Here is a 25,385-nt window from a genome sequence, read left to right on the forward strand (position 1 = left end):
CTCCAATTTCCTCTGCTGGCTGTGCTTTTCCTGGGATGAACTCTCTGATTTCAATGGCTGTGAAGTTTTATCACCTCTGGTTTTGTCCTCAAGACCTGGATGCTCCTTGTGTTCCTCTTGAGTTTTTCACCCCTGCTGCTACCAACCCCTCACCATTTTCCTGATTTTCAGCCCAACTACCTCCCTTCTGACCAAGGGGAAATCTGGGATCGTTTTTCCTGCTGGGTGGAAACTTTCCCTGTTATTATTTTTAGGATTCCCTTTGATCCAGGTGTGCCTGGGTGGGCCCCACAGCAGGTACGTGGATATTTAACATTCTTCCTGAGTGCTGTAATCCCAGACCCAGCAGAGCAGAGCCAGGAGCTGCTGGGTTTGTTCTCTTTCGAGGAGCAGCAGCCAGCCTGAATTATTTCACCTTTTGTCTTTCTTTCCCATCAAACAACCCCCCTGTTTCTCATCTTTATGTGGTGGAAATGGTTCAGGTGTAAAATGAGCCCTTGTGCCTCTCATCATCCAAACAGAATCACCTCAGCTCTGCCACCTCCCCTCCACATCTCCTGCCCCAGACAATCCAGGACATTTATCCTGTCCCAAACCCACCCCACCCCACCCTGACACATTCTGTGCCTCCCTGGGATAACCCAGCAGCTCTGCACCCCTCGCTGCCCAGCAGCTTTTACAGCACATCTGCTCTGAGTGCTGAGCTCACCCCCACCTGTCCCTGCTCCATCATTTCCCTGCTCTGCTAATCCTCCTCCTCCTCCTCCCCACGGCCCAAGCCATGGCTGGGTTCTTTATGGAGCAGAGTTTCAGGCAAGTTTTCTGCCGTGGAACTTTCTTCTTCCTCCTCAGCACAACAAGGCTGACATAAATCACAAATATCCCACTTGGTTCCTCTGCCTGGTGCCATCCTCATCCTCCCTCCTCTCTTAATGGCTTGGTCGTGCCCTCGCTCATTTCCATCTCCAGAATTCTTTAAAGCTAAAACAAAAACGATTAGGCAGGCTTAGGATACAGCAGAGCTTCAAAGGATTAAACGCTGCCTGCTGCCCTCGGAGAGATCAAACACTCGCTGCTGTTGGCCCTGCAGCACAAATCTTCGCCAGCAATCGGGGGATTGGGAGCACAGAGGAGCAGGATGAGCTATGGGGAGGGATTAAAATGAATAAATAAATAAATGTGTGCGCGTCTTGGCCCTGCCACCGCTAAGGGACAACATGACAGCAATGCCGCAGCATGGAGGGACACGCAGGGCACGGAGAACACGGGGAGGTTGAAAAGTTTGGGGTGGAAACGACCCAAAATAACCCAAAATATGGGGATGATGCTGGAAGTTGAGGCTGAGCACCATCACCCCAGGGCTGCCAAGTCATTCCCATTCCTGAATTCCCATCCCTAGGGCTCAAACCTCAGCGGAATCACTGCAAGTGAACGCCCCTGACCGCTGTTTTGTTACAAAAAAAAAATACCCATTTGGGTCAGCTCTAAGCAAGGAAAAGTGCAGGATACTGCTGGTTTTGGGAAGTGCAAAACAAGTTCGGGGTTTTGTTCTTTCTGGGAAAAGCTTAATTAAGAACAAGCTGCCACTGTGGGAATGTGGGGATGGACACAGCCCTGACTCCCATCGATAATAAAGGCGAAGTCCTTGGATGCCACGGGCGAGGGTTCATCCCTCGCAGAGCCCGCACAGCACGGACATTTCAGCCTAAAAACTGCTTTTTCCTGAACCACTGCCGCTCATTTAACATTAAAACGCGCTCTTATCTTGACGAGTGCCACTTATTTAACACTAAAAAGAGGTTTTCCCTAACGGGGCAATTCAACACTAAAACACATTTTTTCCTTAGCCGGCCATTTAACACCAAAACGAGCTTTCCCTTGACGAAGCGGCGATGATTTAACACTAAACCATCCTTTTCCCTGACCGCCTGCGGGCGATTTAACACCAAAAACACCCTTCCTCTGACGGAGCGGCGGTGATTTAACACAGAAAATGTTTTTTTTTAAGGCGGCCGAGCCCCTCCTCGCCCGCCTGACGCCTCCCCCGGCCGGGCGGCCATGGCGGCTCCGCGGCGCGGGCCCGGCGCGATGGCGGGGCCGGGGCCGGGGCCGGCCCTTCCCCGCCTGGCGCTGGCCCTGGCGCTGCTCGCCGCGCTGGTGGCCGTCAAGTATTACCGGGACATGGAGGTGGCGCGGCAGCAGGTACCGGGTACCGGGGAGCGGGCAGGGGCGGGGACGGGCGGAGGGACTGAGGGAAGGAGGGAGGGGGAATGGCGGGCGCGACCGGCCCGGGCTGCGTGAGGGGAGGCGGCGGCAGCGGGGCTGAGGGAGCCGTAACCGGGAGGAAGGAGGCGAAGCCGGGCTGAGGGAGGTTTAACCGAGCTGAGGGAGCTGTAAGCGGGCTGAGGGAGTTCCAACTGGGATGAAGGAGCCGTAGCGGGGCTGAGGGAGCGGCACCGGGCGGGCAGGGGGGGCTTGAGGGAGCCGTAACGGGGCTGAGGGAGTTGGGCTGAGGGAGCTTTAACGGGGCTGAGGGAGGTTTAGCCGGGCTGAGGGAGCTTTAGCCGGGCTGAGGGAGGTTTAACGGGGCTGAGGGAGGTTTAGCCGGGCTGAGGGAGGTTTAACGGGGCTGAGGGAGGTTTAACGGGGCTGAGGGAGGTTTAACGGGGCTGAGGGAGGTTTAACGGGGCTGAGGGAGCTTTAACGGGGCTGAGGGAGGTTTAGCCGGGCTGAGGGAGGTTTAACCGGGCTGAGGGAGGTTTAACCGAGCTGAGGGAGGCTTAACGGGGTTGAGGGAGGTTTAGCCGGGCTGAGGGAGCCTTGGCCGGGCTGAGGGAGCTGTGGCAGAGCTGATGGAGCCCGGTTTACCCTTCTGGCACAAACAGGGCAGTAGTCTTCCTTAGACCCCCAGATTAAAAAGAGAAAGGAAAAAAGCCAGCAAGTTCCTCGAGCTTTCTTTGATGTGAATGTTATCAGAAAGCAAAAGGCCAAGGCCTGACGTCTCTCTCGGCTTTCCAACATCATTTTTGTTGTCCCTGGTGTCCAAATGCAGCAGGATTGGAGCACCTCCAGGTGCTCCCAATGTCTGCAGGTTTAGGACTAGCTAGCTGGAAAAAGTGGGGAATTTTTCTGGCAAAAGACACTGAACGTGAGGAAATGGTTCAGTTGGAATTACTCAGGCAGATGTAGGTTCAGTGTCCTGTTGCCAGCAGTTCCTGGACACGGGTCCCTATTGCAAATAGCACCAAATCCTGCCAAGGGGTGCTGATCTTCCCCCTGGCTGTGCTGGCAAGAATGGGGATTAACTCCAGAGGGGCCAGAGTGGACTTCTGCTCGAGGTTCCAATGAAATCTCACTTGCCTCTTCTTCCCAAACCAGGAGCTGGCTCTGAAGTCCTTGGGGAATGAGGGGCTGTTCCTGTTCTCCTCCCTGGACACAAACAAGGACCTGTACCTGAGCCCAGAGGAGTTCAAGCCCATTGCTGAGAAGCTCACAGGTCAGTTCCTGTCTGCCCTCCAGAGCCCTCCCTGCACAGAGCCAAACATCATGAACTCCACAGCTTGAATTCACTGAATATTGTATTCACTTTATCGTTTTCTGGGTGCTGGTTTGGGTCTCATTTACATGAAGAAAGGCTGTGAAGCTTTCCATGTTGTTGGAAAGGCTTAAGCACCAGACATCACTTTGACAAAGTGCAGTTTTTACAAGGTGGAGGATCCCATTGCTGGACTAGCAAAGTACATAAGTTACTTTGTCTGGAGCTTAAAGGGGATTTGGGATGGGTGAATGCAACAAATCCAGCTCAGCCCAGGCCAGGCCAAAAGCAGCAGTGAGTCACAGTGTTCCATTCAGCCTCTCCTGGATGGCAGATCGTCTCTGTATCAGCACAGAGCAAGTGGCTCTGCTGGTGCCAGGCAGGGAGGAGTGTGGGGATGACAAAGGACAGTGGGGACACGGACAGGGTTTGCTTGTGCTCTCCTGGACTGGCTCCAGCACGTGCTGGGATGGCTCCGAGGGGCTGGGAGTGTGTCTGGGCTTTGCTGTCAGGGAAACAGGGAATGGTTTGGATTGGGAGGGACCCTAAATCCCATCCAGTGCCACCTCTGCCATGGCAGGGACACCTCCCACTGTCCCAGGCTGCTCCAAGATCCATCCAGCCTGGCCTTGGGCACTGCCAGGGATCCAGGGGCAGCCACAGCTGCTCTGGGCACCCTGTGCCAGGGCCTGCCCCACCTCATGGGGAGCAATTCCTTCCCAATATCCAGCCTAAAGCCACCCTTTCTCACTTTAAAGCCACTGAGTTGGTTCCCTTCCTCTTTAGCTCATGCAGCCAGAGCTGGGCTGGGGATGGGTCTGAGTTCTGCTGTCTGGGGACAGCTGGGAAACTCCCAGTGCTCCTGGATTTGGCAGGATAAATGTGCAGTCATTTCACAAGTGCTTAAAAGGGAAAGGAGGGGAAACAGCTGCTTGAATTCCTGTCCTTTTGTGCAGGGGTTGCTCCAGTCTCAGAGTCTGAAGAGGAGGAGACACCAGATCCAGACGGGGAGACTTTGTCCATTGTGGCCAAATTCCAGCCCTTGGTCATGGAAACAATGACCAAGAGCAAGGATGGTTTCCTGGGAGTAGGTGTCCCCAAATTCTGGGATAAACACATCTGGTGGGCTGGGAGCAGCACCAGGAGGGTGTTGGGAGGGGGACACGGTGCTGCTGAGTCCCGTGGGATTGGCTGTGGCAGGGCCCTCGTGCCTCCCTCAGCATTTCAGGGTCTCAGTGCACTCAGAGCTGTGGTTGGAACACCTTGCTGGGAATGGGGGCACGAACTGGAGCTGGCTCTGCCTCACTCAGTGCAGAAGCAGTGCTGTTAATGGCATGCTCCCCTCTCCTCTGTTACTCACATTCTTGAAGGCTGACAGAATGTTTTGGTGGGGTAAGAAGAATTTGGGATGTGATACGTATTTTTTCCCTCCCTTTTCCAAAGTCTCCCTACATCCATGACATCACTGCACGTTGGGAGACTCCACTCTGGGCTCTGACAGCATCTTTTGTTCACAGATTTCTCACGTGGCTCTGTCTGGGCTGAGGAACTGGACAGCCCCAGCAGTCCCCATGAGTGTCCTGCTTGCCAGGGAGTTCAAAGCCTTTCTCCCTCCAAAGAATAATCTGGAACTTGGGGATCCGTGGTGGATAATTCCCAGTGAGCTGAACATCTTCACTGGGTATCTCTCCAACAACAGGTTTTACCCTCCACCTCCCAAGGGCAAAGAGGTGAGATATGAAACTCAGATTTTATTTGTGTATCCCTGGATTTTCTAAGGAAGCAGGAATTCTGTAGTGCAGAGCCAGCAGCACCTGAACTGGGAGTAAAACTGAGAGCAGGCAAAAGCTCTGGGTGTCTGTGACAGCCAGGTGGGGCTGACTTGAGTAACTTCATCCTGTTTGTTAATTGTGTGGGATCTGAGGATAGTTGGAAAAAGGATTCACAAAGGGCCTGTGTGGTCATTCCTGGTGAATGTGAGGTGTCAAGTGGGACTCTGTGTGTGCTCAGCCTGGCTGTGCATCCCCTGCCCTGGGAGTGGGCAGGTGCTGGTGGTGACTGAGCCTGGTGGGATCAGGAATTGCACTCCTGCCCCTTCAGAGGCCGAAGCATTGGTGGAGGCAGCCTTGCACCTCAGTTTGGAAACCTGCGGGTGGTGACAATGGCACAGAAGCCACGGATGGATTTATTTGTGACAGCAGCGCTTGCTTTGTGTCCTTGGTGTGTGATGAGGTCGGTCTCTGAGCTGGGTGTTAAATCACAGCCGTCCTCTCACCTCGCTGCCCAGCTGGGGGGTGGCTTTGGAGCTGTGTGGAGGAACAATTCTCATTCCTGCCCTCCCAATTCCAGGTGATTATCCACAAGCTGCTGAGCATGTTCCACCCCCGGCCCTTCGTGAGGACGCGCTTTGCCCCGCAGGGAGCCGTGGCCTGCATCCAGGCCAGCAGCAGCTTCTACTACAGCATAGCATTCCGGTGAGCCCTGGGGACAGCCCTGGGGACAGCCCTGGGGACAGCCCTGGGGGCTGGGGACAACCCTGAGCCTGGCCCCTGGCCCTGGCGGCTCCTGGCACAGAGCACAGCAGGGATGGAGCGTGCAGGGTGTTCCCCTGGACACCGGGGCTGGGAGGGGGGTTCAGGCCGAAGGTCACCTGTGCTGCCAGTGTCACTGAGTCCTCATGCAGGACATCCACCCTGGCTGGAAGGGGAGAATCTGGCTGGCAAGAATTATTTTAGATTCAGGTTATTCAGGAGGTGGAGAGTTCACTGAATTGTTTTACTGGGAATGTTTCACACAGCTTTGATGTGTCTGATCAGGCTAAAGGGGTCTTGTTCTGTCCCTGTGTTTTAAGGAATGATAAAGTATTCCATCCTTCCTGCATGCCCAATTCCAGAAGGCATGGATACTGGAGATTCTCCTGACCCGGGGCATCTGTTCCAGTCTTTCACCCTCTTCACTGTGTGACATGAAAAGCTTTTCCAGCTCCCCCTCTCTTGCCCAGTTTAGGTTCATAATCTCAGGTGCCTGGAGCCAGATTTTCCCTTCTGTCAGCTGATGGCTCCTCTCTCCTTTCAGGATCCACGCTGAATTCCAGCTGAACGAGCCACCAAACTTCCCCTTCTGGTTTTCCCCGGGGCAGTTCACAGGTTACATTGTCCTGTCCAAGGACTCTTCCCACGTCAGGGACTTCAGGCTCTTTGTTCCCAACAACAGGTACAGCTCTTTCCCTCCCATTTCTTGGAAAATCTGAGTGATTTGAGCTCTGCAGTTGCCTGTAAATGCATTTCTGCATCACTGAGGATCCCATCTCTCCCAGTAACTGTCCCTTGGTGCTGGGAGGATGGGGAGGGACAGGCAGGGTGTGGCAGCACTGACAGTCCCAGTGCCTGGCTCACAGCCCTGGAGTCTCCCAGGTTAAGGTTTTGTGTGCAGAGCTTTGCACCAGCTCGTTTCTGCTCTCTGGCAAGGAGCTGGAAGTGTTTCAGGGGGAAGAAGCTGCAAATCTCTTTGCCCATGACAGGAATGAAAATTCTATTACAACGTTACCCTGGCGACTCAACCCCTGTGGCTCTGTCAGCACATTTCTTACAGCCAGCAGACACTCTGGGCTCTGCCAGCAGCCTTTTGCTTCCAAAAAACCACTTTTAAAAGTTCAGCAGGATGTGAATGTGTGAGTGAAGTGCTGGGAAGGAAGAGGGAGCTCAGACATCTCTGTCTCGTGTGGTTTGACAGAGCTCAGAGGTGTTGAGAGCTCCCAGAGTGCTGAGTGGGTGCCTGGGCCCTGGTCCAGCAGGGCTCTGAGTTCCTGGGCTGGTGCAGGGAGCACAGAGATCTCCAGAGGCTCTGGGTTCAGTGCTCAGCCTGCAGGAGGACGCTCCCATTTGTCTGGGGTTTCCTGTGCACACCTTCAGCCCTGGGTGACTCCTGGGTTCCCCTGCAGGTCCCTGAACGTGGACATGGAGTGGCTGTACGGGGCAAGTGAGAGCAGCAACATGGAAGTGGACATTGGATACCTGCCTCAGGTGTGTGCCTCTCCCAGTGCTCCACACCTGTCCAGCTCCTCCTCAGGGGTTTGTGCTGCCACAGCCCTGAGCTGTGCAACCCCTGTCACCCCATTGCTCAGGGCTTTCTCTTGATCTTTTCCAGTGAAACAGGAGAATTTCCATTTATCTGTGTCTGTCCCCTGCTCTTCTGGTATTTTCCTTTTTCCCTCAGTGTGGGTTGAATCCTAAAATCTTGGAGATTTTTTTTCTTTTTTAAAACATTGCCTGACAGGCAGGAGGGAAGGTGAGGAGCTGAACCCAGGCCCTGAGCACAGAGCAGGGTATGAACAACAGTGGGTCTGGATTTAGAAACTGCACGAGATGTGTGGTAATCCCAGCTCTTGGGACAGGAAACCTGAGTCAGAACTCTGAATGCCTGAATTCAGAGTTGTGTTTATTTTTAATTGGCAAAAGTCAGGAAAGCAGATTTAACAGGATCATTTCAGAACACGAAGCACAGGGAAGCTCCTGGGCAGCTTTTCCTGCTGCTCCCTCTCGTGGCTTCCCAGGGCTGAGCTGGTTTCAGGAGCAAGAGCTTCCAATTAACCCTGCAGATGCTAATGATGGAAAGGATCTGGTGTCCCACAGTCAGCAACCTCCACTGGGAAGGTGGCAGCGTGGAGTCTGCATTTCCAGTCCAGTGAGCACTGAGGGAATTGAAATTCCTTTCCTGGTGTTTCCCTGGTAAAGGGCAGCTCCAGGAGATGGGAGATCAGGCTGTGTCTTCATGAGGAGCTGCAGTGTGTTCTCCTGGATGTGAATGCTGTCCTGGAGCCCGGGAGGAGCAGGGCAGGCTCCAAGCCAGGCTGTTCCCCTGCAGATGGAGCTGGAGAGCACAGGGCCCTCGGTGCCCAGCGTGATCCACGACGAGAATGGCAACGTCCTGGACAGCAGGGAGCCCTCAGGGGAGCCCATCCAATTTGTGTTTGAGGAGATCACCTGGCAGCAGGAGATGCCCTGGCAGGAGGCAGCCCACAGGCTGGAAGTGGCCATGTACCCATTTAAGAAGGTGAGGAAGGGGCTGGGCTCTCCTTGGCACATTAATTTGGGGCTCACTTAGCCAGCCAGGCCCAGGGGCCACAGGCTGAGCAGCATCCCGGGCACTGGGAGGGTCTGAGCACTGGGAAGGTGTCCCAGGGGGTTTGGGGTCACACAGCAGCACAGGCTCCCTGTCAGGTGTCCCCAGGATTGCACTGTGGCTGTAGGCTCATCCTTCCTGCCCCTTATCAGTGGCTGCTGCTGTGATTTTGGAGCAGGCAGGTAATTGTGCTGCTTACAAATGGATTTTCCTCTGGCATTAACTTCTGCAGCACCCAGGTGTCTCTCTGCAAGCTTTCCTTATCAGCAGAGAGCACACGATGTGCCTGTGCCTCTGCAGCCTGCAGCCACACACAGATTTATAGCTCTGGGTCACCCAAACTATTTAACATGGCAGCAGGCTGTGGAGCAGATGGCTGCTGCCTGTCACTGCTTCCTTGGCTGAAGGGACACGCTTTGGTGGCTGCCTCCTTGTGCCTGAGCTTACAAATGTCCCTTCAGGCTGCCAAGATATTAATATCACTTCCTGTCATTGCAGTGATTGGAGCAGGCTCCTGCAGGCTCCCTCACTGCCAGTTCTCAGGCTGCTCAGGAGCTTTTGGGATCATTATCTCAAGGCCAGGTTTCCCAGCAGCTGAGGTGGGGTTGCAGCCAGCCTGGCCACCCTGGTGCAGATGTTCTCTGCAGGGTGTGACATCAGGGCCCTGCAGGTGCAGGGACAGAGGGACCACAGCGTCCCCAGGAGGTGAAATTGTCCCTGGGGACACCCCCACAGTTTCAGTCTGCAGGTGCTGCTGCAGATGGGGCTCTGTGTGTGTCACCCCTGGGTCTGGTTCCTTCAGAGCCACTCGTGTTGGAGCTGGGCTGTTGTGTGCCTGGTGTCACCCTGTCCCTCTGCCCCCAGATCTCCTACCTGCCCTTCACTGAAGCCTTTGAGAGAGCACAAGCAGAGAAGAAGCTGGTGCACTCCATCCTGCTCTGGGGTGCCCTGGATGACCAGTCCTGCTGAGGTGAGGACATTGCCAGCGTGCCTGGAGGGGTGGTGGGAGGAGAGCTGGGGTCAGGAGCCAGCAGTGAACGTTGTGTCACTTGTTGGGGCTCTGGGGGTGCTCAACAGACAAAGGCTGGGAGGGGGGAATTTCTGATGGGAGCTGGGAGTGGGGAGTTACTGCTGTGAGCTCACCAGCTCTGTCTGAGACAGCTCCTGAGCCAGGAGCCTTTGTGGAGGTGGAGACATGGCTCTGGGCTTTCCCCTTCCCTGCTGGGGGAGAGGCAGCACTGGCAGGGAAAAGGGACACTGCTGTCTCTGCCTTGTCCCTGGCACCTGCCCAGCAGAGGCCAGAGCCAGGCCTGGCCTCGGGGCTGTCCTGGTGTGCAGCTTTTCCCCCCTGAGAGCTCCTGTGCCATGATGGGTGGGATGGGTGGGAGGGGAAGGGTCTCTGCAGTCCTGTCTGCCCTGAACAGCCCTCAGCACTGGGCTGTGCTGGGCAGGGACAGCAGGTGGCACCTGGGGTGGCTTCCATGGCTTCTCCTGGGCCTTCTGTGGCCTGGCTGGGCTCTGCTGAGTCCTGTCTGCCAGCAGCACCTGTAGGGAACAAAAGCCATGGAAAACTGCCAGCAACAGAGCAAAAGGGCAGTGGGGAGGGCTGGGGGGAGCCAGAGTCAGCTGCCACTCGGCAGGTGACACCAAGCATGGTGACAGTGACTCAGGAAACAACAACAAAGCCTCTTGTGCCCCTCCCTGTGCCCCTCCCTGTGCCAGGTTCGGGGCGAACTCTCCGGGAAACCGTCCTGGAAAGTTCGCCCATCCTCGCCCTGCTCAACGAGAGCTTCATCAGCAGCTGGTCCCTGGTGAAGGAGCTGGAGGAGCTGCAGGTGAGGCTCACACCCTGCTGGGGGTGCCACGGGGTGCCAGGGGCAGGGGGAGCTCCCTCCTGTGCCAGTTGTTGTCCTGAGGGCTGTCCTGGGCCCAGCAGACAGCAGATGGAGGCAGGCTGAGAGCTGGCACAGTGACCCCCTTGGCTCTGCCCTGGTGCCAGATTTAAAGCTAAACCAGATGCTCCTCTGTGAGACAGCCCTGCCCAGGGCCTCTGGTGCCATCAGCCAACTGACTCCCCTGCAACCAAATAACCAAATGAGTGTCTGAAGCCTGGGGCTCCTGACTGAGCCTTTCCCCACGTGTGAGCCTGTGCTGTCAGCTGGGATCAGTCACTGAGCTGGAGACTGGGAAAGGCTGGGATCAGACTCGTGGTGTGCCTGTGATGAGGTGATTTTATTGTCTGGGGAGAAAATCTGCAGCTGAAATGAGAGAGGGAGCCTGAAAGGGAATGGGAAAGCAGCCTGTGAGAATGGTGCCAGCTACACTGCACTGCAGAGCAGCTCTCTGCTCCCTCCTGTGTCCTGTGTGCTCCCCCTGTGCCATTCTGCCACTTCTGGGGTATTCAAATGTGTGTTTTTGGCATCTCCCTGCAGAACAACAGAGAGAATGAGTTCCACAGCAAGCTGGCCAAGCTGCACCTGGAGAAATACAACTTCCCTGTGGAGATGATCATCTGCCTCCCCAACGGCACGGTGGTAGGGCTGGGCTGTCCCCATGGAATTCTCTGCAGGGTGTCCCACACCTGGGACTGCCCCTCTCCCTAGAAATCTGAAACAAATGGATTTTTATTCAGAGCCAGAACAGACTGGAACCAAGTGTGATTCCTCACTGTCCCTGGGCTTTGGGAAGCCACTGTGGCTTTGTTTCCTGCCCCCATGGCCCTCGGTGCTCATCCTTTGAAGGAAATCTCCTGATCAGCACCTTCCAGCACCCAGCCCCCCACTGCCCTTCCCCTGCATTTGGGGAGCAGTTCCTGGCCCTTGGCAGCGTGGTGCTGTCTGTGCCAGCCCCCAGCTGCTCACACCTGCAGGGTCCCCTCGCTGTCCCCACGAGGCTGGGGGCTGTGACAAACCCCAGCAGCCACAATGGGTCCGTGTCCCCCTTCCCCAGCTCTGTGGGAAGTGTTGGAAGCTCAGGTTTTGCAGCCCCCCAGGCTCCATCTCCCCAGCTCTTGCTCACACACATGATCTGAGCCTCTGATTTTTCCCAGATCATCTTCTTAGGTTAAGAACCTGAGCAAAGGTCAGCACCCTTGGGGGAAGATCACACATTTTTCTCTTGACTGTAAAATTCAGACCTGAATTCTGGTTCCTGAATTAGCATTTGCAAAGAATGAGATATTCTGTAAGGGCTGTTCCAGCCTTGGCACCTCTGTGCTGGCTGCAGGCCAGGGCAGCAGGTGGGGAATGGTTCTGACCCTTACAAGTCTCCTCTCCTGTGTTTTCTTTGCCAGATTCACCACATCAATGCCAACTATTTCCTGGACATTACTTCTATGAAGCCTGAAGATGCTGAAAGAAGCATCTTTAGTTTCTCAACCAATTTTGAAGACCCTTCAACAGCAACTTACCTCCAGTTCCTGAAGGAAGGGCTGCAGAGAGCAAAGCCATACCTGCAGCCCTAAAAACAGGCACCTGGATGCCCCACTGAGATGGCCAAAGACTTCAGAGATCTATTTTGGTTACAGCAAACCCTCCTCACCTCCCTGCCACACGTTGGTGCTGCACTGCAGGCACTCCCAGCCCAGGGCTGTGCTCTGGATCTTGCTTTGGGGCCGAGCTCCAGGTGGTTCCAGTTTACACAACGTGTCCTTTCTCACATTGTCACAGGAGTGAAAATACTTGAATCCATTGCCAGGGCACATGCCTGGGTGTGCCAGCCACCCTCATCTGTTTGCAGCTCCTGTTCAGACTGGTGTAACCCCAGCAGGGCTGATCTGAGCACGGGGAGCAGCGTTGCCATTCTGACCAAACACTCGTGCTGAGGATGGGACCAGCAGCCCTGGGCAGCTCCCTGCTCCCTGCTGGGGCCAGCCTGGGGTCGTGGGGCAGTGACAGTCTCTGTGAGGACTCTGGCAGTGACAGTCTGTGTGAGGACTCTGGCAGTGACAATCTGTGTGAGGACACTGGCAGTGACAATCTGTGTGAGGACTCTGGCAGTGACAGTCTGTGTGGCAGGGCTGTGGCAGCCCTGAGCTGAGGGTGAGCTCTGGGCAGTGCCCTGCATGGCCTCGCTCAGGCAGGGTCAGTGACAAACCTGGCTGTGCCCCTCAGGCTGGCACAGGGACACCAGGAATGGCCACCAGGGCCACCAGGTGTGGTGCAGCTCCGAGGGGTCAGGATTGAGAGCCCCCAGTGAGCCCAGGCTGAAGGACACAGCAGTGAGCAGTGTCCCTCCCACCCACCCATCCCTCCCTGCCCAGCAGCTCTGGGAGCTCCTCCTTGGAGCTGCTGCTCTGTCCCTGTTTGCTTTGAGCTTCCAGGTCGTGCTGGCTGAGGAACCCTCTGGGAACTGCCCTGAGAGCATCAACTGGGTGGTTCTGAGAGCCAGAAGTACAGAAAGATATTTTCAGGAATTTTTTCCAAAGAGATTGTTCAGACATGAAGCCATTATCCCTTATCTGAAGCCTCCCTGAGCAGTTGCTCCTGCTCTGCCAATGCCTGGATACAGAGCGAGCATCACTTTGTAATCTGGGGAAGGAAAGGTTCAGTGAAACGGGTTTGAAGGCAAATTCCCACAGACATGTGAGGAGACAAAGCATCTTCAGTAGCTGCCTGCAGCCAGCCCTGGCTGCTGATGCTTCTTCTGCTCTCTGAAGCACAATTTTGTTGGACCAAATCAAATTAAGGGAAAAGCCTTTTTTTTTTTTTTTTTTTTTTTTTTTTTTTTTCTTCTCCCAACCAGGTATTTTCATTCCTGGGCTCTAGGTCCTGGGAGGAGCCTGGGGGTGGCAATTGCCCCATCCCCAGCCTGGCCCAACCTTCCTGTCTCCACCTGAGCCTGGAGCCTGAGCTTAGCTGGGCCAAACCAGTGTCATTTCACTAATTGCTCTAGTGAGATTAATTAACAGCCCCGGGATGTTTCTCAGTGTTGGCTTTGTAACTATGCATCAGCTCTGCACTTTTCTCACACCCCAGTGTGACAGTTTGGGGTCTGGCTGTCCCCAGGCAGCACTGGACACTGTTCCTGTCATCCCTTCGGGGACCTCGATCCCTGCAGGGATCCCACAAAGTTTATTCTCTCCTGAGCTCCTTGCAGCCTCCTGGGAGCACCCAGGAGAAGGAGATGAGGCTGCACAGGGAGCCCAAAAAAAGCCACCCCCGAGCTGGGGGAGCCCGAGGGCTCACAGGGGCCCCGCCCGTGTCCCTTTGTCCCCTGTTGACCTGCCGAGCTGCTCTGTCACTGTCCCCGTGTCACTGTCCCCGTGTCACTGTCCCTGCGCTGCCAGGGCTCTGAGGCTGCACCAGTCCGTGCCCAGCGTTCCTGTCGTGCCCCGCTCTGTCCCTTGTCCCTCGGGGAGCGGCTCCTCCCGCGCCTTGTGACGCCCTGGCCCCAAAGCCGCGGCGGGCCCGGGCCGATGTCGGCCGGGAGGGGCGGCGGAGCGGCCCCGGTAAAAGCTCCCGGTAAAAGCTCCCGTGCATCCTCCAGCTCTGCCTCCGCTCTCCTTCCTGCGCCGGCGGTTGCGGGTGGGCGTGGGCCGAGCGGGGGCCGCGCTGGCCCGCCCCGGGGTGTCCCCCAGTGGGGCGGGGTCGAGTGACGTTGGCACGGTGACGTAACCGGGAGCGCTGCCGCTCAGCGGAGCTTCTGCAAAGTCCCCTCACACCGGGATGTCCCCATTGTCCCCCGGCACGGCCGTGTCCCCCAGTGGGGCGGGGCCAAGTGACGCCGCGGCGGTCACGTGGCTTGGGAGCAAGTGTGCCTGAGTGCCTGAGTGTGAGTGTGAGTGTGAGCGTGAGTGTGTGGGCGTGCCTGTCCATCACTCTGCACTCGACCGCTTCTCCCTCGACCCATCACTCTGTGCTCGATTGCTCCTGCCTTGATCCATCACACGCTGCTCGATTGCTCACGCCTGCCGATCGATTAGCTCGGCGATCGACTGATCGAGTCTGCCGATCGATTAGATCGGCGGTCGATTGATCGAGTCTGCCGATCGATCAGCTCGGCGATCGATTGATCGAGTCTGCCGATCGATTAGATCGGCGGTCGATTGATCGAGTCTGCCGATCGATCAGCTCGGCGATCGATTGATCGAGTCTGCCGATCGATTAGCTCGGCGATCGACTGATCGAGTCTGCCGATCGATTAGATCGGCGATCGACTGATCGAGTCTGCCGATCGATTAGATCGGTGATCGATTGATCGAGTCTGCCGATCGATTAGATCGGCGGTCGATTGATCGAGTCTGCCGATCGATCAGCTCGGCGATCGATTGATCGAGTCTGCCGATCGATTAGCTCGGCGATCGACTGATCGAGTCTGCCGATCGATCAGCTCGGCGATCGATTGATCGAGTCTGCCGATCGATTAGCTCGGCGATCGACTGATCGAGTCTGCCGATCGATTAGCTCGGCGATCGACTGATCGAGTCTGCCGATCGATTAGCTCGGCGATCGATTGATCGAGTCTGCCGATCGATTAGCTCGGCGATCGACTGATCGAGTCTGCCGATCGATTAGCTCGGCGATCGACTGATCGAGTCTGCCGATCGATTAGCTCGGCGATCGACTGATCGAGTCTGCCGATCGATCAGATCGGCGATCGACTGATCGAGTCTGCCGATCGATTAGCTCGGCGATCGATTGATCGAGTCTGCCGATCGATTAGCTCGGCGATCGACTGATCGAGTCTGCCGATCGATTAGATCGGCGATCGCTTGATCGAGTCTGCCGATCGATTAGATCGGCGATCGACTGATCGAGTCTGCCGATCGATTAGATCGGCGATCGATTGATCGAGTCTGCCGATCGATTAGATCGGCGATCGACTGATCGAGTCTGCCGATCGATTAGATCGGCGATCGACTGATCGAGTCTGCCGATCGATTAGCTCGGTGATCGATTGGTCGTGACTGCCGATCGATTGCTCCTCAGGCACACTCTGGCCTGATTGCCGGGGGATGTCACGTGGCCCCAGCCCCACTGGGGGACACGCGGGTGTGCGGGACCGGGCGCCCGCGGCCACCTCACCGTGTCGACGTCACTTGGCACCGCCTCCCGGTCACGTCACCTTGTCGACGTCACTTGGCACCGCCCCTCCGGCACGTCACCTTGTCGACGTCACTTGGCACCACCTCCCTGTTACGTCACCTTGACGTCTCTTGGAACCGCCCCCGGGTCAGTGACCTCGGGGTGTCACGTGGCCCCAGCATCAGTCCACGTGACCACCGGGGTGTCACGTGGCAAGGAGGGCGGTGCAACGTGACGTCGGCACGATGACGTATAGGTGGCGGGGCTGCGTGTTGTTATATCAGGTGTCCCCGCACCGGGGTATTTCCAATATCCGCTGTCCCCGCGCTGTCCCCGCGCTGTTCCCGCGCTGTCCCCGTTATCCCCCCGCTGTCCCGACTCCGCTCGGGCTCTGCGCATGCGCCGCGCTCCCGGAAGTGCTCGGGCGGTTCCGTTCTGGTTCCGGGCTATGGCGGCGGGGGGGCCGCGCCCGGCGCTGGCAGCGGGGCTGAGCAGCGCCGCCGGCCCGCAGGTACCGGGGGGATCGGGGCCGGGATCGGGGCCGGCCCGGAGCGGAGCCGCAGCCGCAGCCGCTCGTTGTGTGTTGCAGTGAGCGAGAGCCGGGGAGCGGCGGCGATGAGCGGCCGGCGCTGAGCCCGCCGAGATGGACGCGGAGGCCGTAAGTGACACAGGCCGGGACACCCGGACCCTGCCGCTGTCCCCTGCCCCAGAACCTTCCCCCGACACCTTCCCCCAGCCGGGGATCTGCCATCTCACCCCCCCCCCCAGCTCCGAGGTTTAAAATGCTCGTCAGGAATGTCAGCAATGTCAGCACGGGGCGGTGCTCAGGCATAGAGAGCAGAGCAATAAATCTCTGTAATCAGTCGCTGTAATTAATCCGTGTTGGGTGTGCTGTGGGCTGAGCTTTGTCATTGTGCCGTTCCCTTGTGCTGCCTCCGGCCACAGGAGCCTTCGAGTGTCACACGGGCACAGCACTTCACCTTTAGGGTGCGGAGAGCTCTAAAACAGATCTAAAATTTCTGACGACACTCTCCGAGACTGTTCGCCGTGGCCCTGGGCTGGGACAGGCGTTGGATAGATTTGTCCCTTGCTGTCACCTCAGAATGGGTCAGGTGGGGAGGCAGCTCTGGAGCTCAGAGCAGTGAATATCTGCAGGGAAGGAGACTCCCGGCTGTCCTGGCATATTTAACAATGCTTGTACCAGAGATGGTGTGAAAGCAGGAGTGTCCCTTGAATGACACTTCCTTTTGATGTCATTTTCTTCCTTTTGCCGAGTTTTCCTTTGTGAAAATGCCTGTTGACAGCGCCTGTTACTGAGTGCTTTTGGTTTTCAGTCCTGAGGACTCTGCACTCATGTTCACAATGCCCCTGCCCGGCTGTCCCCTGTGTTCAGCTGAACACAGTTCTGTGAACTGGGGACCTCACTTATCACCAGATTCTCAATTAAAAGTGAAGAGATACAGAGATCAGGCTCTTGACAGTTCAGGAGAATTTCCAGTGTGATGAATTTCAGAAGGGCGCTGTCTGGAGGTGCTGACTGTGTGCTGTGGGTTCTTGCAGACCATCCCCATTTGGCAGAACAAGCCCCATGGCTCAGCTCGCAGCGTGGTCAGGATGATCGGCTCCAACCTCCCCCTGAAACCCTGTCCCAGGGCCACCTTCGAGGTGAGTGACCCCTGGCCTGGGGGTGGCCAGGACACTGCCACCAGGTGCTGGTTTGCCCCCACACACCTGCAGAGTTGTAGCCTCAAAGCCTGCACCAGTACAGTTAAGTTTAAGATTTTTTTTTTAATTTTTTTTTTTTAATTTTGTTCTTGTAAAGTGATCTCTGCAACTTGAGGAGATCCCTGCTCAGTGTCAGAGCTGGAGGAGATGGAAAGGTGGAGTTGCTGACCCAGGGCTGTGTTGTGTGACCTCCAAGGAGCCTCTGGGCCTGTTCCAGGGGCTGTGGAGTCCCTGACGTCACCCTTGGAGCTCAGGGCTGGCACTGGCAGTGACAGAGTGGCCTTGGCAGTGCCTGGCCTGGGTCAGGTGTCCCCTCCTGCCTCACACACACAGCAGGGAGGAGCAGGAGCTCGCCCAGGGAGCACAGCAGTGCCCAGACCCAAAGGATTCATCTCCAGCTCCAAAAACTTCAACAATTGTGCAAACCAAAGGAAAGCTGCTGTGCCAGACACAGCTGCTGGTGCTGTGACAGCACACCTGGGGCACTCCAGGACAGCAAACACCTCCTCAGCAGTATTTCCTTCCTGCCAGGTCCTGCCAAGTGTGTCAGATCTGTATTTGGGTGATGTGCCCCCCGTGCCCACCTTGGCTGACATCGTGTGGATTGCAGCAGACGATGAGGAGACCTACGCCAGGGTCAGGTTGGTTTTCACCCCCTGGTTGGTGTCACAGAGCTCAGCCAGACTCTGCTCAGGTCACCATAACTTCCAGTCCCTCAGGGTCTGATGTGGTGCCTCTTGAAGGATGTTTTTCCCAAGAGAAGGGGAGAAAAAAAAAGACAAAGTACCTGGAGAGGAATTCCTGTAGGAAGTGCCAGGAGCCTGTGCCATGTCCTGTGTCACCCCCTGCTCTGGGCTGTTTAATAACCCACTGCTCTGGGCTGTTTAATAACCCCCTGCTCTGGGCTGTTTGTTTAATAAGCCCCTGCTCTGGGCTGTTTTCTGCTCAGGAACTGGAAGGGCTGAGTTCTCCCAGGACTGAAATGCCCTCTCCAGCCTGGCCTTGGACACTTCCAGGGATCCAGGAGCAGCCACAATTTCCTGTGTTGCTTGTGCTGCATCTGCACCTCTGGTGGTTCTCAGAGGCTTCATTTGTTTTGTTGGAGGCTCTGCTGCTCCCAGGGGAGGCCAGGCTTTGTCATGGAGAGGTTTGGACTTAGTGGCTGACAGGATTTTGTCCCCAGGAGTGACACTCGCCCTCTGAAGCACAAGTGGAAGCCCAGTCCCTTCACAGTGATCCAGAGAAACGCCTCAGTGCCCAACCTGAGGAAGCAGGAGGAGAAGCTGCTGGCCCTGAAGAAGCCTGGTTTGCCAGCCCTGAGCAGGACCACAGAGCTGCAGGATGAGCTGAGCCACCTCCGGAGCCAGATCGCCAAGATCGTGGCTGCAGACTCAGGTGGGGTCACTGTTCGTGCTGGGGCTGAGCTCTGCTCTGTCCTCCAGCCCACTCGGGGCTGTTCTCCAGTGGGATGTTGGCTCTGGGGGCAGCTCAGGGGCTGTGTTTAGATTTTGATATAAATTTATATTCTGCTGTCCCACGTGGTTTGCTGTGAGTTCACCGTCCCCTCTCTCGTTTCCTCCCGCAGCCTCTGCCCAGCTGACCCCGGATCTGTTGTCTCCAGGCAGCTCCAATGCCTCCTCTCCTGTGCATTGTTTTGGACCCTCCTTCCAGTCCACCACGTCCTTTGTGATCAGCGACATCACGGAGGAGGAGGCGGAGCTGGAGAGCCCCGAGCTGCCCTCGGTGGCCGAGCTCTGCTCCGCCCCTGAGAGCTGCAGGCCAGAGCCAAAGGACCCCGAGGACGAGGATTCTGTGTCCCTCTCCAAGGCCAGCAGCTTTGCTGACATGATGGGAATTCTCAAAGACATTCATAGGATGAAGCAGAGCAAGGATTTGTGAGTGCTCCCTGAACTTCTCTTTTTATTTTGGTGTCGAGTCCGTGCAGAGCCTGGACACAGCCCTGGCTGCTGCTCTGTCCTTCATTCCTGGGGGAAATGACAACTTGGGAACTCATTCCTGGGCTTTTTTGCCATTCTGGGATAGGAAATAATGGAGTATTTTCATGGGGTAAATACCATCTTGGAGCAGAACTTGGTAACACATTCCTGGTTTGGTTTTCTTTTTTTTTTTTTTTTCTTTTTTTCTTTTTTCTTTTTTTTTTTTCCTGGATAGGAAATAGTGGAGGGGAATTTAAACTGCTTATCCCAATGTTTGGCAGTTCCAGCTTGTTCACCTGACAAAAAGCTGAGTTTGCCCAGATGCAAACCAGGCCTCTGTGTGTTGGCAGCTCTCAGGGGGAGGGAAGTGCTGCTCTTAGCCCAGCTCACATCCCCAGGCACTTGGGAAGCTCAGCAGCTTTTCCAGCGTGGAATATTCAGGGATTTAACACGTGGAGCTTCTCAGCTTCTGTGCATCTTCATCTGGCCCAGCTCTGGGCGTGGGCAGGCTGAGTTTGCACTTGTCTCATGAGGATTTGACAAGTTCTGATCATGAGAACTGAAACTGTTCCATGGATCAGATCCTGCCCAGCTGAGCAAATTCCTGCTCCAGTGCTGGCTGTGCCCCTGCCTTTCACAGCTCAGATCTCAGTGCTGCAGCTCAGTCTCCACATTTTTCCTTCTGTTGTGTGAGATTCCTGGCCAAAAATACCACACTGGGTGGTGGCTGTGCACAATTGCTGCTTCCTAATTTGGTTTGAGAGGAATCAGATCCTCAGCACTGAAAAAATTGGAGTCAGAGGAGAGGAACACTCTGAGCTTCCACACCCAGAGCATCAGGGCTGTCACACCTCCATCCCTCCCCAAATTCACCCCTCTGCTCTGGATTTCCTCAGGGGAGCTGCCAGATCTCCCTTCCTGGGGTGCAGGGTGGGCACAAGGAGCCCAGGACCCGTCCCCTGCAGCCTTGGCTGGTTTTGCAGAGCTGGGAATGCTCCTGCAGGGAATGCTGTGACACAAAGGCTGCAGCTGAGCCACATTTCCCCTCCTCAGCCTCTCCTGCACCAGCAGTGATGCCTTGGGCTCGGCACAGCTTCATTAAAGCTGTCTGAAGAGCTGCAGGTAGCTGAAAAATTCAATTAATTACTGATGCTCATTATTTGATGAGCTGCAGTTCCTAATTGTGGTGCAGTTGTGGAGCAGCCCCTGTACTGGGCAGCCTGGAGAGGCTCAGGTGCTCTTTAAGTGGAGGAAAAAAAGTGCTGAAAGATGCTTGAAAAGAGAATTACATCGAGATTTCTCTGCTGCTGCTGTGTGGGACTTGGTGCTTAAACTTAACCTTAGTGTTTAAACTCAGCCTTTGTGTTTAATTCAGCTTTGGTGTTTAATTCAGCCTTTGTGTTTAATTCAGCCTTGGAAGCTTCTGGAATGAGTGAGGAACTTGCAGAAATGTTCCTGTTTCAGCAAATGTGAACTAAAGCCTGTTCCATTGTCTGGTGGAAATATTCCAGGGGATTTTTTTTGTTTTGTTTTTATCTTTTAGGAATGTTTAAAACTCCCGTGATGTTTTCTGAATGAGGGAGGGCTTCAGCTATGAAAAAAATAAAAGCTCTGAGGTTATTGCAGGTTATAAACAAAACCATGGTACCTGAGGGGAAAAGAGCTGAGGTTTGGCCTCCTGGGAAATAATCTTGTAAAAGGAGCTGCTTGTGTGAACGTGTTGGAGGAGGCAGATTGCCCTGAGAACAGGAGAACTCGTGTGGTGCAAGGAAATCTGCACCAGCCCTGCTCTAACAAGCCTGGAATCTCCCATGTTGAAATGGGGAAGCAGAAATCCATAGTGCAAATGAAATATTTAATTTATTTAATTTTTATAAATAAAAAGTTAATGAAAAATCAGACACTTCCAGGACTTCCCCCCAAACCCTTCACTGAGGGTTGATTTACGTGGAGGGGACCTAGGCTGTGAATAATTAATGAAATTTGGGGTTAATTGCTTGTTATTAGCACAGTGGATTAAGAATTAGCCAGAGCTTTGAGGAGGAGATTTCCAGGATCCCCCTGGAGCCACAAAACCAGCTCCAGGTGAGTTCATGAAAAGGCAGAATTTTCCCTCTTTTTGTTGTTTTGTGGAGTTTTTCTTGCACCTCTTTACACTTGTGACAGCATCTCGTGATAAAAGCTGCAGGGAAACACTGGAGAGACTCCAGCCAGGGCTGTTAATCAGGAATTCAGGAACTGGGGCTGTGCCTGGGCTGATTTCAGTGTTTCTGTCCCCCAGGAACCGCCCTTCCATGAAGGAGGAGGACCCGGCCGTGCTCATCGCTGAGGTGCTGAGGAGGAAATTCGCCCTGAAGGATGAGGACCTGGCCCTGAAGGAGAAATGATGCTGCTGCCACCCAGCTCTGCAAGCAAAAGAAAAAAATGCTCCCAAAATCTCCTGCACAGTAGCTGCCTTGTCCCAAGGATTGTTGAGCCTTTTGCCTCTCGGATTAACCAGACGTGGTTTGTGCACAGACACTTCCATAGGAAAGACCCTTTGGGATTTGATGTGTTTTCCATGTGTTGTTCTATTTAAGGAGAACCTTTTTAAGAAGATGGAAGCTCTTTTCCAGCTGTGTTTTGGTGTTGGTGAGGATCTCCTGGAGTGCTGCTGGATGAAGTTGTACCTGCACTTTCCCTTAGGTTCCAGTTCAGCATTGAGCTGTGAGGACAGAACAGTTCCTGTCCAGTGTGAGCAGTCCTGAATCCTGAGTGTGGTACAGAGCTGCTGAGAATGAGCTCAGGAATGCTGCCAGCTCTCCAGGCCTTTGGGAATGTTGGAAAAGGTTTTTTGTTTTTTTTTTCCCCCAAAACCCCCCTGGTTTGGGTCTGAGAATGGATTCCCTGTGCCCTGGGTGTTTCTTCTCTCACAGATCAGCCCACAGTTGCATGACAGAATGGCCTTAATTTCTCGCCAGTAATTTAATGTTCCATTACCAGTCCCTGTGTTTTATTTCACCTCCCAAAGGTCTCTTTATTGACCTTGCACTAATGCAAAGGGCCGAGCACCCCAGCCAGGCAGGGAAGGAGGAGCTTGGCCTTGGCTGTGGCTGCAGTTCCCCCTCACTCAGAGCTCTCCCCCAGCTCCACGTTCCCTGCACTGCCCCTCATGGCTGTATTGAAAATAGGATTTTTTTCCTTTCTATAAAATGGAGCCTTAATAAGACACTGATGGTGTGTGGGGTCATTGATGGGGTCGGGGTGGGATCCCAGAGATTCAGGGGCTTCCTTAATCCACCTTGATTTCTTTGAAAAATTAAATCAGCATCCCCACCTTCCAAATTAGACTTTTGTGCAGAAGGGAGATGGAAGAATTATCAGTTTTAGGGAGAGCTCCTCCCCTCCTGGATGCAGCCCCAATGTGATCATTGTCCCTGTCCCCACAGGGCTCCTCTGCAGGAGGATTTGGTGGATTTTTGGTTGTGCCTGTGGAGATGGAGCTCCAGCAGATCCCTGCCCTGGGAATGTGCTCCCTGTGCAGCCTGGGCAGGACAGGGACACAGCTGTCACCCTGAAACAGCCAAACCCTTAAAAACAAAACTCCAACGTTTTATTTGGACTAAAGCAATGGCTCCGAGAGGGGCTGGGGCTGCACCAATGGGTTCACATCCTAAACACAGAGCCAGGCTGGGCTCACTCACCAGTGTTTGATGACCCTGTTCCCTTCCGAGTCCTGTGTGAACAGGGGCTCAGAGCCCAGCTCCAGCTGCAGGCTGGCACTGGCCCCGGGGCTGGCACTGGCCCTGGGGCTGGCACTGGCCCTGTCCCTGTTCCCCTGGGAGTCCTGGCACAAGAACTGCCTGCAGGATGCCCCTGGGAGCTGGCCCCGCTCCCTGAGGGGCTGAGCTCTCACCGGGCTCTGGGGAGAGGAACAAACCCCCCTGGGAGCAGCCCCTGGGCCAGGATTAATGTTCTCAGTCCCAGCAAAACCCAGCCCAGAGCTCACTGTGCTCCAGGGCTGTGGTTTCCTGCTCCCCGAGGCCGTTTCTTCAGGAAAGAACCAGGATTTGTTCCTGGGGGTGATGGTCCCGCTGTGCTCGGAGCCCTGGCAGAAGCTGCAGCACCAGGAATCCCCCCCAGCCCCACGGGAGGCTTTGCTCTGGCTCTGAGACTCCCCTTGGAGCTCCAGGGGATCCTGAGGTGTTTTCCATGTGCCCTGCTCAGCTCCAGGGGGCTCTTCCCAGGCTCCCTCCAGCTGTGGCAGGGCCAGGATCTTCACAGGACGGGCAGCCAGAGGAGCCCCAGAGTCCTCACAGTCTTTATTTGGGGTGCAGGGAGCTGGCCTCGAGTTTTCTTTGTCTCTTTCATCTGGAAACAGCAGGGAATTGGTGCAAGCAGTCCCATTTCCCAGGGCTAATCACCTCCCCCAGCACCACTGCTGTCCCCTGGGTGTCCCTAGGGACTGTCCCCCACCAGCCCAGCCCTGCCACCACCCCACAGGAATCCCCTGGAGCAGCATGCACAGCTCTGGGCTGCTTCACATCCAGTGAGACACGAGAGCTGCACCTGCAGCTGCTCAAAGTGCCCAAAAAATGCCCTCAGAACTGCCCAGGAAACTGCCCTGGCCTCACAGAGCCATCAAGTCCCACATTTGCCTCTGAAACCATTTAATGTAAAATCCAAGTTCCCAATAAATTGAATATAAAATTCAAGTTCCCAATACCAGCCAGCTCCTCATTCCTGGGAGTTCAAACCTTTACCCTCTGTACCCAAAAATGAACTTTTCCGCCCAGCAAAGGAGATGAGAGATGGGTTTGTAACCCCAGTACCTGTGTGGGGGCTGAAGAAGGTGGGGATGGTGGTTTGCCTGGTGCCAGGCTGTGGGAGCAGCCCTGGGCTGTGCTTCCTCTCAGGAATTCGGGTGGGTGCTTTGAGCTTGGCACTGAGGGGCTGCAGGAAGAAACGAGTGAAAAATATTAAAATTAATATCAAACCAACTCTAGCAGCGCTGTGGCACAGCTCCTGCTTTCATTATACAGCATCAGAGTCGTCTGGGGCTGGAAATCCCAGAATATTTCGGATTGTAAGGGACCCCTGGAGATGTTCCAGTGCCACCCCTGCCCGGCAGGAGCAGCTGCAGGGGGTTTGGGATGTCCCCACAGTCCCCAGCTGCTCCAGGGCTGTGCCACCCTCATGGAAAGAAATTCTTCCTCATGTTGAGGTGGAACTTGTGGTTTATTTTGTGGCCGTGGCTCTTTGTCCTGTCCCTGAACAGAGCCTGTCACCATCCTCTGACACCCCTTGGTGATATTTTATGGATTTATGGGATCCCCTCTCAGCCGTCCCTTCTCCAGGCTGACCAGGCCCCGCTCCCGCAGTCTCCCCTCATGAGGGCGACCCCAAATGAGTCCGGGAATACCGGGATTCAACGGAGCCAAACGCTTCAGCTCCCCCCAGAAGGGGCTCAGGGGGTGCCCCGGGGCTGGGTCGGCCCCGCCGCGGCCCCTCCGGTACCCCCGGCCGGCTCCGGTACCCCCGGCCCGCTCCGGTACCCCCGGCCCGCCCTCAGCTCCGCCCGGGCCTCACCCGCGCCGGGCCCCGCTTCAGCTCGGCCGTGTCCAGCCACACCCCGCAGGCCTCGGCCGGGGCCGCGCTGCCACCGCGCCGCCGCCTCATCCCGGAGCTCCCCCGGTTCCCGTTCCCGGTCCCGGTTCCCCGGTCTCGGTTTGTCCCGGTCCCGGTCCGGTCCCCGGTTCCGGTTCCCGGTTCCCCGGTCTCGGTTTTTCCCGGTTCCGGTTCCGGTTTCCGGTTCCCGGTTTCCCGGTCTCGGTTTTTCCCGGTTCCGGTTCCCGGTCCCGTCCCCGGTTCCCCGGTCCCGGTTTCCCGCTCACGCCGGCCCCGCCCCCAAGGCTTACTGCGCATGTGCCGCGCTCAGGGACCAACCAATGGGAGCTGAGGGGTGGGGTCACATGTGGGAATGAGGCCACGCCCACACAGGCACCGCCATATATAACGGGCGGTGGCGCCGCGGCCCACTCAGAGCAGCGAGACCGGGACCAG

The 25,385-nt window shown here is 55.8% G+C and overlaps 3 protein-coding genes across 3 annotated transcripts; 2 read left to right on the top strand and 1 right to left on the bottom strand.

The window, feature by feature from the left end:
• The first annotated feature begins 2,066 nt into the window (after positions 1-2,066).
• On the top strand, positions 2,067-13,578 carry SELENON (selenoprotein N). The gene is made up of 12 exons (XM_014890560.2): positions 2,067-2,202; positions 3,379-3,496; positions 4,492-4,622; positions 5,053-5,265; positions 5,885-6,009; positions 6,611-6,748; positions 7,476-7,557; positions 8,399-8,587; positions 9,521-9,626; positions 10,379-10,491; positions 11,089-11,190; positions 11,949-13,578. Exons 1-12 carry the CDS (start codon positions 2,089-2,091, stop codon positions 12,117-12,119), a joined length of 1,602 nt encoding a protein of 533 aa, XP_014746046.1. The 5' UTR covers positions 2,067-2,088; the 3' UTR covers positions 12,120-13,578.
• A 2,530-nt stretch (positions 13,579-16,108) lies between these two features.
• On the top strand, positions 16,109-22,553 carry MTFR1L (mitochondrial fission regulator 1 like). The gene is made up of 7 exons (XM_014890557.2): positions 16,109-16,192; positions 16,271-16,339; positions 17,242-17,346; positions 17,938-18,047; positions 18,590-18,801; positions 18,992-19,301; positions 21,625-22,553. The coding sequence occupies exons 2-7, from the start codon at positions 16,325-16,327 to the stop codon at positions 21,728-21,730; spliced, it is 858 nt and encodes a 285-aa protein (XP_014746043.1). The 5' UTR covers positions 16,109-16,192; positions 16,271-16,324; the 3' UTR covers positions 21,731-22,553.
• Positions 22,554-22,913: 360 nt separating this feature from the next.
• LOC148221310 (uncharacterized) lies at positions 22,914-25,264 on the bottom strand. The gene is made up of 3 exons (XM_088178236.1): positions 24,912-25,264; positions 24,155-24,275; positions 22,914-23,693 (listed from the first exon to the last, which is right to left on the bottom strand). The coding sequence occupies exons 1-3, from the start codon at positions 25,245-25,247 to the stop codon at positions 23,023-23,025; spliced, it is 1,128 nt and encodes a 375-aa protein (XP_088034362.1). The 5' UTR covers positions 25,248-25,264; the 3' UTR covers positions 22,914-23,022.
• Between the last annotated feature and the right edge of the window lie 121 nt (positions 25,265-25,385).

The sequence above is a fragment of the Sturnus vulgaris genome, chromosome 24, assembly GCF_052056855.1.
Source record: "Sturnus vulgaris isolate bStuVul1 chromosome 24, bStuVul1.hap1, whole genome shotgun sequence".
Taxonomy (NCBI): Eukaryota; Metazoa; Chordata; class Aves; order Passeriformes; family Sturnidae; genus Sturnus; species Sturnus vulgaris.